The 13836-nt window shown below is 43.4% G+C and overlaps 1 protein-coding gene across 1 annotated transcript in view; it reads left to right on the top strand.

The window, feature by feature from the left end:
* FREM3 (FRAS1 related extracellular matrix 3) overlaps positions 1 to 11868 on the top strand; it is a 68882-nt gene extending 57014 nt beyond the window's left edge. Inside the window, 11 exon segments of the mRNA XM_074864952.1 lie at positions 279 to 582; positions 2566 to 2697; positions 2989 to 3320; positions 4774 to 4966; positions 5731 to 5835; positions 6091 to 6218; positions 7098 to 7232; positions 8908 to 9034; positions 10115 to 10302; positions 10390 to 10536; positions 11338 to 11868. Of these exon segments, the coding sequence (XP_074721053.1) occupies positions 279 to 582; positions 2566 to 2697; positions 2989 to 3320; positions 4774 to 4966; positions 5731 to 5835; positions 6091 to 6218; positions 7098 to 7232; positions 8908 to 9034; positions 10115 to 10302; positions 10390 to 10536; positions 11338 to 11868 (2322 nt within the window).
* Positions 11869 to 13836: the final 1968 nt, after the last annotated feature.

Here is a 13836-nt window from a genome sequence, read left to right as displayed (position 1 = left end):
GAGGTGGCACATGAATTGTAACGGGAACTCACTACTATCTGGGGTTTGTTTTTTTTGTTTGTTTGTTCTTCTTTTCAATTTAAAAAGCCCTATGGCATTCATTCATATCTCCTCAGTTAAGGGGAAAATAGTGTGCCTGCATGAAGATCTTATTTTGCTAATACAGTTTTAGTAATAAGCACGGTACTGTTAGAATAATGCTTAACAGTTTGCTTGCCTGGAGCAGGTGTAGGTAAGAATATTTAACCCCCTTATTTTGTGTCAATGCCAACCCATAGGCATGCAATCCCAAATATTCAGACTACGACAAAACCGGATCCATCTGCGCCACGGAAAACATCAATGATACTCTGACCCTGTACCGCTGGCTTGTCAGTGCTCCAAGTGGGAGTGATGGTGTCACCAGCCCCATGAGGGAAGCAGACTCCAACACTTTTTTTACCGGCACCAAATCCATCTCCCTGGACTCTATATACTTTCAGGCAGGCTCCAGGCTTCAGTGTGCAGCTCGAGCTGTGAATGCCAACGGTGATGCTGGTCTGGAGCTGCTAAGTCCAATTTATACAGTTAACAGAGGAGAAGGTAAGTTTTTAATGATGGGAATTGGGTAGCCTCTCTTGGGAAAAGATGAGGTAGTGTTTGCAGCTGATGGAGGTCTGCCATGGGGTGTTTTGTTTTAGGGCATTAGTGCCTGTATGTTAGTTAATCTTTTTTTCATTCACACACGGCACTGTTGCTAGTGAAAGGCAAAAGCATCTTGTTATCATCTCATCAGCTGTGGTATTTCGTGAGTTTATTCCCATCGTAGGTCACGTGTAAGTAACTAGTGGCTGTGTAATAGTCATAATGATTTTTTTTACACCTAATTAGACTAGTGACTAGAGCAGAATTTGACTTCCCCAGTCTTGGGTCCTTTGCTTTTCTCAGATATATATATATATATATATATATTTCAAATACACCTCTATTTCAAAGTGTTTTTAGTTTAAACAGCACAGCTACCGACACCGAGAGCAGATTGTAGCTGTATTGAATTTGATATTGTCTAAAGACCTGCAGATGAAAGACAGTTAAAATACAAGTTCTGGAAAAGGGTGGGGGCATGAAATACATGTGGAAACTCTGATATTGCAGCATTGCATGCATAACTCTGCTGAGAACTTATGCAATGCCTCAGAAGGCAAGGGGACATCCTTAATTCTGGGTTTAGCCCACATCCTTCAGGTTTCTTAATTGTGATCCGTATTTACATGTGTATGTCAAATCTGTTGCTTTCTTCCAGAAATTCAAATGAGGAAAATGCATCTTTTTGCTCAATCAGCTAGTGACTAGAACAGTTACTTGGGAGTTATTTTAAAGTCCTAGTCTGTCCAAATTAAAGCAGGAGCCTGACTTTATAGCATGTCAGGATTCACAGGGCCAAATTGTTGGGTGCTAGGGTGTGACTCTTCTCTGTCTCTTTAGACTAAAGTGTTCTCATTTTAGTCAGCTCACTGACTATGCAAATAGGTCGTGCTGTGCTACCTCACATGTTTTGTGCAGCTCAGACCTTCTGCTACATCTCCTCTGCTACATGGAGTCCTTCCTCTCCATCTCCTCCAGCCGCAGTGCAAAACCCCTGGTAGGGTTGAACTATGTGGGAAGAACTGTAAAATTTTTGTGTTACCAGGGTATTAGTGATGGTCCTGTTGTAGTGGCAGTGGCCTGTCATTATAAGACAAGACGAAGCTGGTGGATAGAGGCAGTAATTTTTGTTAAGATCACAAGCTGGGTAAGGAAGGGAAGCTTTTGGGGATGTAATCTGGACTGAAATCCATCAGGTTTTAGGCAGTTATGTTCATGCTCAGTGGCTGAAAAGTAGCTCCCTTGAGACTTTCCATTGTTACCAAGTTAGGCAATAGCCTGTGAAGTTTTCAAGGTTCCCTGAGGCTCCTAAGTGTTAAATTTATAGGTCCAAAGTGGCCATTATGCACCATAACTCCTCTGTGGATTTACCGCTATGCTCCTAAAATGCCAGATCTTTGCGTAACTTAATCAGATATTATCTTTGCCTCAGTCATACACAGAAAAAGAACAAACCTGAAATACCTCTCCAGTGTAAGTGGTGGATCCTGCAGAACAGCACAAACTGCCTCTCTCTGTTTTAGTTAGCTGTTGTCTGCAAGATGTTGGGTCCCCCCAGGCAGCCTGGTTTTTGTGGCAAGAGCTCAGGTGTGGTTGTGAACCACCCTACTCTTCACCTCCATCAGTGATGGCAGCCAAGGTAAATGCTGATCTAAAGCTGCCATTTCCCAGTTTCTAGGGAGGAAAAACAAATCCTCTTCAGGAAGAGGTTTGGTTCCTCAGCCACTGCTGGGCATTGAAGGGTTCCCATACTGCTGCCTTTGCCTCTCTGGAAAAGGACCTCTTGACCCTAGGGGTTAGCATGGGCAGAACAGTGAGGAACTCCCTAATTAGTGTGTTGATGTTTCTGCATTTTTCTGACCTAGCTCTATGGACAGGCATCTCCAAGCTCCTTGACACAGTTTAGGAGGCATCGCACAACCTGTCTTTCCCTTCGCTCAGGTCTTTGCCAACCTCGCATCCCAGGAACAGTAGGAGCAGAACCTTTCTCGGCTAAAATTCGTTACACAGGTCCAGATGATCCTGACCATCCCAATCTGATCCGACTAACAGTCACAATGCCCCATATGGATGGTAAGCATCAAGTGGTGAGAGTTAGTTAACACATGCTGCTTTGGGCTTTTCCTCTCGCACAGGTTTGTCTCCACAGTTGTTTGCTGCATTGTGGCAGAACCATGAATAATCCATGTTTAATGAACGTCTTGCAAATTGCAAGGTTTAATGTATGGATGAAACACTGGGCTTCCTTAGCTCCTATGTTTCCAGACTCCACCTCTAAAAATACGTTCACAAGCAGTTAATGAATACTTCATTTGTTCTTTTCCTTTCAGGCTGTTAATGGGTCACGTGATATTTATGTTTCAGGAATGCTGCCGGTTATCTCCACACGCCCCTTATCCAACTTCGAGCTAACACTTAGTCCAGATGGCACTCGTGTGGGACACCACAAGTGCTCCAACCTACTGGACTATAATGAGATCCAGACCAAACATGGGTTTATTACAGAGGAAACAAAGAACCCCAAAGTGGTTGGAGAAACATCCCCTTACCAGTACAGCATTGCTCTGCGGTCTGCCAAAACCTTGCGCTTCTACCAGAACCTCAACCTTGAGGCTTGCCTTTGGGAGTTCAACAGTTACTACGATATGTCTGAGCTGCTGGATGACTGCGGTGGCTCTGTTAGCACAGATGGGCAGGTATGTGGCACTGAAGCACCTTCCTCTCTGAACAGGAGGCTTTGGAAGCACAAGTCCAACAGAAAGCGTTACTAAGGATTGCATGAGAAAGGATTCAGTCACTGCGCAGGCGGTTTGATACATATTCCGTTAGCACAAATGTTTTTAGATGTACACATTTGCCCTGTATTTCTGCGCACAGACATGATTCATCTTCCCGGTAGCTGAGCTTACTGCATGGCTGTTGCTCCTAGTCTGGATTTTAGAAACTGCTTTTTTGACCCAAAGAGCTTTTCCAAACTGTGTACCTGCTTATGCTATCACCCAAAGTCTGTGTAGCAGCATATTCAAAAAGGAGGGTCCAATTTTATTGCCTTATAGAAGTAAACCATGTGTGTAAAGTATATTATTGACCCTAGAAGTGTGTTTTAAGGCTACACAAAAAAATGCTTTTTTTACAAGAAAAAAACCCTAAAAGACTTTTTTAATTAGAAGCTCTAATTTAGGTTTACAGTGTTTGGGCTTTAGGCAGAGCTGTCAAGTAGGTGAGATTTTTATAAATAGAAGATTGAATGATAAGGTACAAACACACACCTAATTTTCCTGAGAAAAACAGGCCATCGTTCCAGGTCTTTGATACGAATTGCATCAACATCAATCACAGAGCACACGGTGGCTCCCCTGTGTAGTGTCTGCCAGCATACTGTGTTTACTTGGAAAATAACCCAGCGCACAAGCACCCTACAGCAATTGCACTTACATTACAGGAAATTCCAGGGGGCTGTAGAGCCTCTGTGCAGACTCCACTTTGAATCAGCCTTGGCTCAGCAGCTTTCCCATTCTGTAGGTGCTCAACTGTTACCTTCTCAGTTGATGCTCAGTGGTCAAAGATTTATTTACTAATTATCTGCTTGGCCTCCCATTCTGGTTGCTTGTTAGTCACTTGGTAGAGAGAGAGCTTCTTAACTCAGACCATAATTTTAAATTGCAGTGTTTCAGGGTGCCATAATCCATAGACTTCAATCTATTGTAAAAGTAGGTGTTACTTACAGGACTCATTTTTAAATTTATGTTTGATTTCTGAATGCCTAAGGGATCTGGCAGTTCTGATCTGGAATTTTAATTTAGGCCACCTTCAATTTTTATGGAGCTTCTTTTGAAAGTTTTGGTTTGTGGGTTTGTTTTGTTTTTTTAAATTCCAAGGTAAAACAAAATCTTGGTCCTTGTTTTGGAGAGGTACAACCCCTGTTATGTTACACCGGCAAAGATTTGAGGACACTCTCTAGTGAGGTGATTTGTAGGACCTGAAATAATAGTGATGTCAGTAACAGATGTAAGATGTTTTTGTGCAGGTTTTTTTTGCTTAGATTTAAAGAGTGCAGTTCATGAGAATGTAAAGTTGGCAGTGATATTTTTTTTTTTTTTTTTTTTTTCCAGGTAACCTGCAGTAACCTTGTACCTCAATGTTTTTCAGGTCTTAAATCTGGTGCAGTCGTATGTAACTCTGCGGGTGCCTCTCTATGTCTCCTATGTCTTCTACTCCCCTGCTGCCATTGGTGGCTGGCAACATTTTGATTTGCAATCTGAATTGAGACTCACCTTTGTGTATGACACAGCTATCCTATGGAAAGATGGGATAGGCAGCCCTCCTGAATCAGAGCTCCAAGGTGAGCTGTTTCAGATGCCATCATTTCTAAACTCCATCCTATTCAACGTTCTGATGATGGGAGACATATGGTCAATAACTCAGTGCTTTTCATCCTTGAGAATCTCGAAATCAGTAGCAGCACATTGACTCCCTCAGTTAAAACACCCACCCAAAGGACAATTATGTTTGTTTTTTAATGCCCTATGTTACTAGACTAGATGTTTTGAATCTTCCCTCAGTTGCATACCGCTTTGAATCTATAAAAAATGAGATAAATTAGTGCACAGACCAACTCTAAAGCAGACATTCTTATGGAGAGATAGGCTCCAGTGCTGAATTTTGGTACCAGTTACAAGGCAACGGAAGCATTTACACAGCCCTGTGCAGGGGAAGTGCCTGTAAAAGGGACCTTACTGGAGTGAGCAGCCCTGGTGTCCATGTGACAAAAAGTCCCAGACACCTTCTTTCTCCTGCCTGCACTCTGTTATATCAGCTTATGTGGATATACTTCAGGTGAGGCCGGTCTTATGTCATCAAGAGGGAGAAAAAAAGAATGTGCCTTAATGCCTCAAACTACTAGCAGGTGTAAATGAGTGCATTTCTTCTGAAGTTGGTGGATTTGAAGATCTGTCTCAAAATAATCAATTATTGGTATCTGTGAAGAGCACCAGAGTTTAGGTAAAGTGTTTCAGATCTCTAGATGCAGAAAATACATGAAGAGTCTTCCTTTAAAAATGCACTCAGGAAATGTTGGTGGTAAAATCGTTGTCTTTTCCTCCCTAGGCTCCCTCTATCCCACGAGTATGCGGATCAATGACGAAGGGCGACTAGTGGTGAACTTCCGAACGGAGATTCGTTTCCGGGGCCAGCTGGTGATGTCCCACCCAGGTGCGTGCCCAGCCTGTCCACCTCTGCTAGCCAGAGCATCTGTAGTGCTGTCTACCTGGCAGAGGAGAAGGGTATCACAGTAAAGGGTCTGTCTGGGTATAGAAGGAGAGTAAGTAACTGAGGCGCTTCCTTTTCTGGGGTGTAAGTTAATGCCTTTCCATTCTCTGGCTTCTTTGCTTTTGTCTGCTGACTTTATACCATGCCAGGCATCAGTATTAATTATGGCAAATTATAATTTGCCTTTTATTCTTTCAGAAACATCTCTGGCATCAATGGTGATGTCTACTGACCACCCTGGCCTCACATTTACGCTCAGTCTGTTACGAAGTGAGCCGACCTTCCACCAGCCTGTGCAGCAGTGGAGTTTTATTTCCGACTTTGCTGTGAGTTTGCATTCAGACCTGAATTTATGGAAGCAAAGGGAATGTCAGTTTTTAACATACTTTCCATGCAGTCGTCAGCACTATAATATCAGTAACCGTCAACTTATTTGGATGCAGTTATGTATTTTCATTACGTAATGAACAGTCAGAAGTCCCTGGTTTCCCTGGAGCTTGAGTTCGGAGGCCTGAGCTCATGCTCGCGCTAGCTGGCACCATTCATGGAGCTGTGGCCTCTCTTGAAGAATTTCCCTAACGTTATCTCCCTTGGCATTGTCAGGAAACTGATCCAGGAGTTGCTGTTGCTGTTCTGAGAAGCTGGGTTTTTCCCCACAAAGCTGCTTAGCTCCTGCTGAGCTCAGGAGTCAGTGGGAACTACTGTGACCCCAAAACCTCTGCCTCTAATAGGCCAGAAGAGTCTTGCTTAAAAGTGTCTTGCTTCTCTGAGAGGGACACAGTTCAGTTACTGAGCTGGCAGGAAAGGAGCCGTTTGCATTCACTAAAAATCCAGCCAAAATCAGCTTCTCTTCAGAGGGTATGTTAGATTTGGACACTGACATGTTTGATTCCCACCACCACCACAGCAAGGTCAGTTCCTCAAAGGCCTGATAGCAGGTATTCTGTATTAGTCCTTATTTTACAGAGAACTAGAGGGGAGACAGCATGTGTCAGTGCCTTGCCTGTGCTGCTGAAGTGCATTGACAGTGGTGCACATGCTTCCTGCATGAGGTAAAGCCCCACGATTGTAAACAGCAATGTCCAAGATAGTGAAAGTCTTTAGGATGCTGCTGGGAATTCAGCTTTACCTCAGGGGCAATGTGAGCTGAAAAAGAGATCGTTCAGAGACTGTGGAGAAATGCTCATTTCTCTAACCTTTTGCAGGTACGAGATTACTCGGGTACTTACACTGTGAAATTCATCCCTTGCACTGCTGCACCTGGTCAGCAATATGCCCTTCCTGTCATCTGCAACCCACGGGACCCAATTGCATTTGATATGGACATCAGGTTCCAACAGGTACACCATTTTACTTGGGGCTTGCACATTTTTCCATGAAGCCTCGTGGGCAAAACCAGCCAAAAGCAAATTTAGGCTGAAAGGAGGTATTCTGTAACCACTGAAATAATGTTCCAGCATAGGCCATCCAGTACCAGTTGTCAAGAGAAAATCATGGAGTATTTCAGATGGCTTCAGAAGGAGTTTTACAGCAAATTAGCTGACTGTTTCTGTCTTGTTTGCTCAAACAATTGGCGTTGAATTTAATTTAAAGATGCTGCTTCAGCAATAGCCTTCCTGCTGCCACCTTGTTACACAAGACATGAATACTGCACAGGAAAAGGAAAATTATTTGATGAGGAAGGAAATAACTGGAGTTGTGGTGGCATTTGCATGTGAAGTTATTTTTGCACTTCTGTGAATTTAATCACACCCTGTGGGATGGAAGCTGACTGTTACCTTAGATGCTGGGCTTATTATGTCTTATGAGGAGCAGCTGAGGGAACTGGGGGGGCTTAGTCTGGAGGAGGCTGAGGGGAGACCTTATCGCCCTCTATAACTACCTGAAAGGAGGGTGCAGAGAGCTGGGGATGAACCAAGTAACAAGCGATAGGACAAGAGGGAATGGCCTCAAGCTGCGCCAGGGAAGGTTTAGACTGGATATTAGGAAGCATTTCTTTCCAGAAGGGGTTGTTGTGTGTTGGAATGGGCTGCCCAGGGCAGTGGTGGAGTCCCCATCCCTGGAGGGGTTGAAAAGTCGCGTTGACCGAGGGCTGAGGGATCTGGTGGAGTTGAGAACGGTCAGTGTGAGGTTAATGGTTGGACTGGATGATCTTCAAGGGCTTTTCCAACCTAGATGATTCTATGATTTATTGTGGTCAACAGGATTAGTCCTTTATTTCTGTGTTGGAGAGCTGTTGGCCTTCTGTTTCCCTTTACATCTCCCTGCTATTACATGTGTAGTGGGTCTCCCAGCACTCTGCAGTGTCAGAGTCATGGGGTCGGCACAGACCTGGTGCCAGCGTCCTCCATCCAAATGTGCTGGGCTCCCATGGGCTCCTGCAGCCGTGAGGCATTTGTGGTGGGGAAGGCAGAGACGTGGTGACTGGGAGCCACCTACCATTGAGTTAACCTACTTGCAGGACAACTCCTGTGTTGTCCTCAGGTGTGGGCCAAAGGCCAGGTTACTTTTCTGGGCAAATTGCAGGCAGCTTCTAGGTCACAAGTAGGACATGCACAGTGCAGCTGGGGGTGAGTAGAAGCAGATGAGGTTTCCCATCCTGTGCTTGTTGGTTTGAATATGTTTATTGTTGTTTAGAGTAGGGGAAATAGGTCGTGTTGAGCTAGGTTCTGGTCCTGATCTAGTTTTATTGGCCTCTTGCCCACAGCCCTGTTCTCCCAGTAACTTTTGCAAGTGTCACTGAACAGATACGTTGCTGTCCTATACCTGAGGAAACCGGTATCTTTTGCTGTTTTACTTGGCAACATTTAAATAAAGCACTACAATTGTGTGTTTTAATGGGTCATGATGGGAAGCACGACAGGAGGTTTATATATGTGTGTCTGTAGGAGGGATTCTTATAAATGCTGTGCACTGCTGAAAGATGTGATCAGCACATCACTACTATGGCCATGATCATTGTAAAGCTACGACCAAGGCATTTTTTTGATGATTTAATTTCACTTTTCCCCACAGGTCAGTGACCCAGTGGCAGCAGAGTTCAGTCTAAATACTCAAATGTTTCTGCTGTCCAAAAAGGAGCTTTGGATATCGGATGGATCAATGGGATTTGGAGAAGGAGCTGATGTAGCCTTCACTAAAGGTAAAAAGTCAATTGTACGTTCAGCATATTATGAAAGCTGAAACAGAACCACTTTTAACAAGAGCTGAATATTTTACTAGTTTTATAACCCCTGCATGGTCTATGTATTTCCGCTGCGGAAAAGTAAAATACAGAAGCACTAAACTATGATGTAATTTAGTGTAATTGAAACAGGCTTTGGGTCTGTTTATGGGCTCTGAGAGGAAAAGCATTCCAAAGGTAGGTGCATATATCTGAAACTGCAGTTCTGAAAACTCTTGCTCAGTTACTGCATAATCACATATTCCCCTCACTCTGGTTGTTTTGCTTCGAAGCTGCCCTCACTAGAAATTTTTGCCCCATTCTGAGAGGGCTAAGTAATTTCAGTCCTTAGGTTATTTTAGCCAGAAATGCAGGAATTGAATACTTGTACACCTGAGGCTCTTTGACTCGGTCATGCAGCTGTTCTCAGTTGCAGACTGGATGCACAATAACTGAAGCTGGCTTCAGCCAAGCTCCTCAGACTCATTCTTGATTTTTTTTTTTTTTTTTTTTTTTTCCCCCCCACTTCTGGCCCCTGGCAGGTGTACTCACTGTACTCAGTCACTCACTGTACACACTGTACTCACTCACTCGCTGATGGGAGCTGTTAAGTTCCAGGGAAACTCCTGGTAATGGCAGTATTGGACCAGAAATAATTTTGGGTTTAATCAGTCCCATATTTGGGTTATCAGTCTGAAATCCAAATGTCCAGTTAAGAACTTTATTTTGCTTGATATAATACTATCAGGTTGGATAGTTTCTTATATGTGAATATGGGTTGCCATCTAGTGAAGAGAAGGGAAGGGCTTGCTTAAAAAAGAGTTGCACTGTAAGAATCACAAGTCAGTACAAATTGTAACAGAAAAATAAGACTAAAGCCCATGATAAGTTAATAGTAACAGCCATGGAAAATCCTGTCTTCACGTACAAAGGGTAATACACTTAAATCTAGATAATTCCTGTCCTGAGAATTTTTAACAACAGTGGTTTGGTAATAATGTGATTTAATAATTTTAAATTGACTGGTATAATGTAAAATGTATTAATCTGCTTTATTAGGATCTGAAATCTACGGCCGAGTGATGGTGGATCCAGTTCAGAATCTTGGTGACTCCTTCAGCTGCAACATCGAGAAGGTGTTCCTCTGCACGGGTGCCGATGGGTATGTGCCCAAGTACAGCCCAGACCATCAGGAATACGGATGCCTGGCTGACTCACCCTCCCTCTTGTACAGATTCAAGATCCTGGTACGTAACCAAAGAGTTATGGTAGCATGCATTTTTAGATCCCTCATTTCCATGTGAGTCTGGAAATACTAAACTTACTTCCTTTAGGATAAAGCTCAACCTGAGACACAAACAAGAGCCTTCGGGAACCTGGAGTTTCATGCTGCATTAGCAGCTGATCATGCAGATGCTTTTCCTCTAGTAAAACAGCCTGGTTCTGATGGTTTCAGCCTGTCATCTGCTCCACTCTTCCAGGCAAGTTGTCTGATAAGTATATCACAGAAATTCTTTCATGCTAGAAGATGACTGAGGTGGAGAACAGAGCGTGTAGGTAATCATGGGCACTATGTTAGTCAGCGACAGACTTTGGCAACACGTTTACTTTGTTCCCTCTCCCTAACAGCGCAGAAACAATGACAGCACTGCTTTGTAACACAGAGCTACCCTTCTGCAGCCTTGCTGCTATTGCAGACATGTACATCTCTGACTGGGAGCAGAAGTCACTGGTTTAGCTTACCATGGGAGCCTTTTTACACAGGGGAAAACTAAAAAATTAGACTTTATTTTCTTGCAATTGGGAGAAAGGAGAAAAAAAAAAAAGATACTTGGTTTGTATATGATATGAAATAAAAAAAAGAACTGTGCATCCTGCTTTAAGTCAGATTAATTCAAATTCCTGAAGTCTTTTTTTGGTCTCCTGAAGTGGGGTGGTTCTTGCATAAATTAGGACTAGTGTTTTGTTAGGTAAATGTAGTAGCCTTTCTGCATTAACAGGTTAAAGGCATTAATGTTAATGCCTTTCTGCATTAACATTAGAAAGAAATAGGCTCTCTTAGAACATAGTTTATCTATCTGACCTACTTCAGCAGTCTGCATTAAGAAAAGATTAATCCTATCTCCAAGTGCCTATTTCTGCCATTGACTTTAATTAGAGATATTTGGCAGCAAACTTGGGACGTCTGTCTGGATGAATCTGATGCTTGGTGTTTTCTGGTTTATACTAAATGTGCATGGGGGAGGTTATTCTGGTTTTCATGTGCTCGGGGTTTTTTTAAGGTGGCAGCTGGGCGAGAATGGTACGTTCACACTATTTACACGGTCCGATCGAAGGAGAACGCACACAGGCACAATGGCAAAAGAAGCCTCGACTACCACCACGTGTTGTCCTCTGCTAAAGGAAGCGTTAACACCACAGCCTTTAAACGCAGCAGAAGAGCCAACCCAGACATCCCGGTCCTCACGCAGGGCATCGGCGCGGATAAAAACAGGGGCACGAATATTCAGCATATTGCGCTTGACCGTTCTGAGAAAGCCGTTGTCATCCAGAAAGCCGTGGTCCCAGCTGGCATCACACATCACAGCCCAGTCCTGGAAATCACAAGCAGGGACCCTGGAAACAGGCTTGTACCCATTACTGGAGGCTTGACAGGACTGCTGCTTCTGCTGGGCGCTGTGGTTGTAACTCTTTTTTTGTGGAAGCAGAGGAAGCAGCCCTCTGCTGGGAAAAGCAAAGTGCCTGTCAGCCACTCCAGCAGCAGTGATGCTATGACCACACGACATGACAGCAGTGACAGTTCAGAAGTCTAGACAATTTCTTGGGTGCTTGTCTTTTAAGATGTATTTTCACCAAAAAGCAGACTCTCAAACCTAGCTCTTGGCCGACTCCTTTGCACAGATGCTTGGCTGCTCTTGTTCTAACACTGGTTCAATTATTAGCACTGGGCAGCTATTTCTGATAGGGTTGGTGTGGTAGGTTCATGTGTGAGTGACTTATTTATAGAATTCAAACTCCATGAAGGGGAGTTGATGCTGTTTTCTTGGTTTTTAAACCTACGTTTTTTTTAATGTTTTGAATAGATGCAGCTGTAAATGTGCCTTATATCCACCATGAAAGGTTGGTGCTTAGAAGGATGCTGGTTTTGATTACCTGTACAGTATCTAGCTTTATATAACTGATTTTGGTTTTGTGGGGTTTGTTGTTGTTTTTTTTAAATAATTATTGATGGGGAAAGAAGAAGGTAGTAGTATTAGAACAGAAGCTAGGTAGTAGATGATGGTGTTGAGTGATACCAACAGTTTTGTCTCAACTTTTAATGAGGACCTCAGACATCTGTATGGTGGTGGGAGACTCACACAGGTAAGGCTGTACTTGTAATTATCTGTAAGGAAAGTATTACATGCGATCAGTGAGAATTTTGTGAGCTCTGGGGTCCCTAACATCAGAAGGACACGGACCTGCTTGAGCGGGTCCAGAGGAGGCCACAAAGATGATCAGGGGTCTGGAGCACCTCCCTTATGAGGACAGGCTGAGAGAGTTGGGGGTGTTCAGCCTGGAGAAGAGAAGGCTCCAGGGAGACCTTAGAGCAGCCTTCAAGTGCTTAAAAGGGGCTACAGGAAAGGTGGGGAAGGACTCTTTATCAGGGAGTGTAGGGACAGGATGAAGGGTAACAGTTTTAAACTGAAAGCGGGCAGGTTTGGATTTAGGTATAAAGAGAAATTCTTTCCTGTGAGGGTGGTGAGGCCCTGGCACAGGTTTCCCCTCCCTGGCAGTGTTCAAGGCCAGGTTGGACGGGGCTTTGAGCAACCTGGTCTAGTGGAAGGTGTCCCTGCTTGTGGCAGGGGGGTGGGACTAGAATGGTCTTTAAGGTCCCTTCCAACCCAAACCATTCTGTGAATTAGAGCTATATTGTAAAGCCACACTAGAAAAATAGTATGTTAAGTGCTTTCAAACATGCTTAACAGATTCTAGTACTTCAGAACAATACTAATGACTGCTTTCCCATGCTGTACAATAATTGCCCATCTTCCTTTGCTTGATACAGACATTATAGCATGAAAATACAGGCAAATACTTCTAAAAGATACCTTATTTTGCCAGACGGCACGGGGGAAACACTTGTAGCATCTAGAGCGAATACTTTGCTTCGCTTTTTACTTCTACTTGAAAGAAAATGGATTTTCTATAACTAGCAGGATGCCATATGGGAGATTAGGTTCAGTTCGTTTCGCTTTCTGTGTACTGGCACTTGAGAATTGTTAGCACAAATGAAGTGCTGCTCAGCTACTTAATAAATCTTTCTCTTCTGCTTCCTCTAAAGGTTTTTATTTAGGCTAGTTGTAAACAAGCCATCGTGGCTTGTTGTAGTTTGGGGTTTTGATGGTGCTTGGGGTTTTTTTTGTGAAAGGAGATGCTTTTAAAGGAAGGCTTCAGCATTGCGGCATTCCAGTTTACAGTACACTAAGTGTAAGGAGTTAGACTGAGGTCTTCTAGGGCTGCCAATGACAATTCAACTTGTAAAGTGGTGTAGATTGGCTCTTAATTCTGCTGTACATACCAAGTTCTTTTGACTTTTTTTAAAAAGAATGTGTGGTTACTCCAGCTGTTTTCAGCTGGTGTCTGCAACTCAGTCACCTGCAAATAAAAACTAATTTAATGTACTAGTAAGAACTGTACTGCTGTACATGAAATCTACATGTGTGAAATCTGATCTTTTTCTTATGTCCTGTTTTGCTTAAATACTTAAGCTCCAAAAAGCAGATTTTTTTTCAGGGATG

This window comes from Strix uralensis, chromosome 4 (assembly GCF_047716275.1).
Source record: "Strix uralensis isolate ZFMK-TIS-50842 chromosome 4, bStrUra1, whole genome shotgun sequence".
Taxonomy (NCBI): Eukaryota; Metazoa; Chordata; class Aves; order Strigiformes; family Strigidae; genus Strix; species Strix uralensis.
This window is presented reverse-complemented; position numbering and strand designations above follow the sequence as displayed.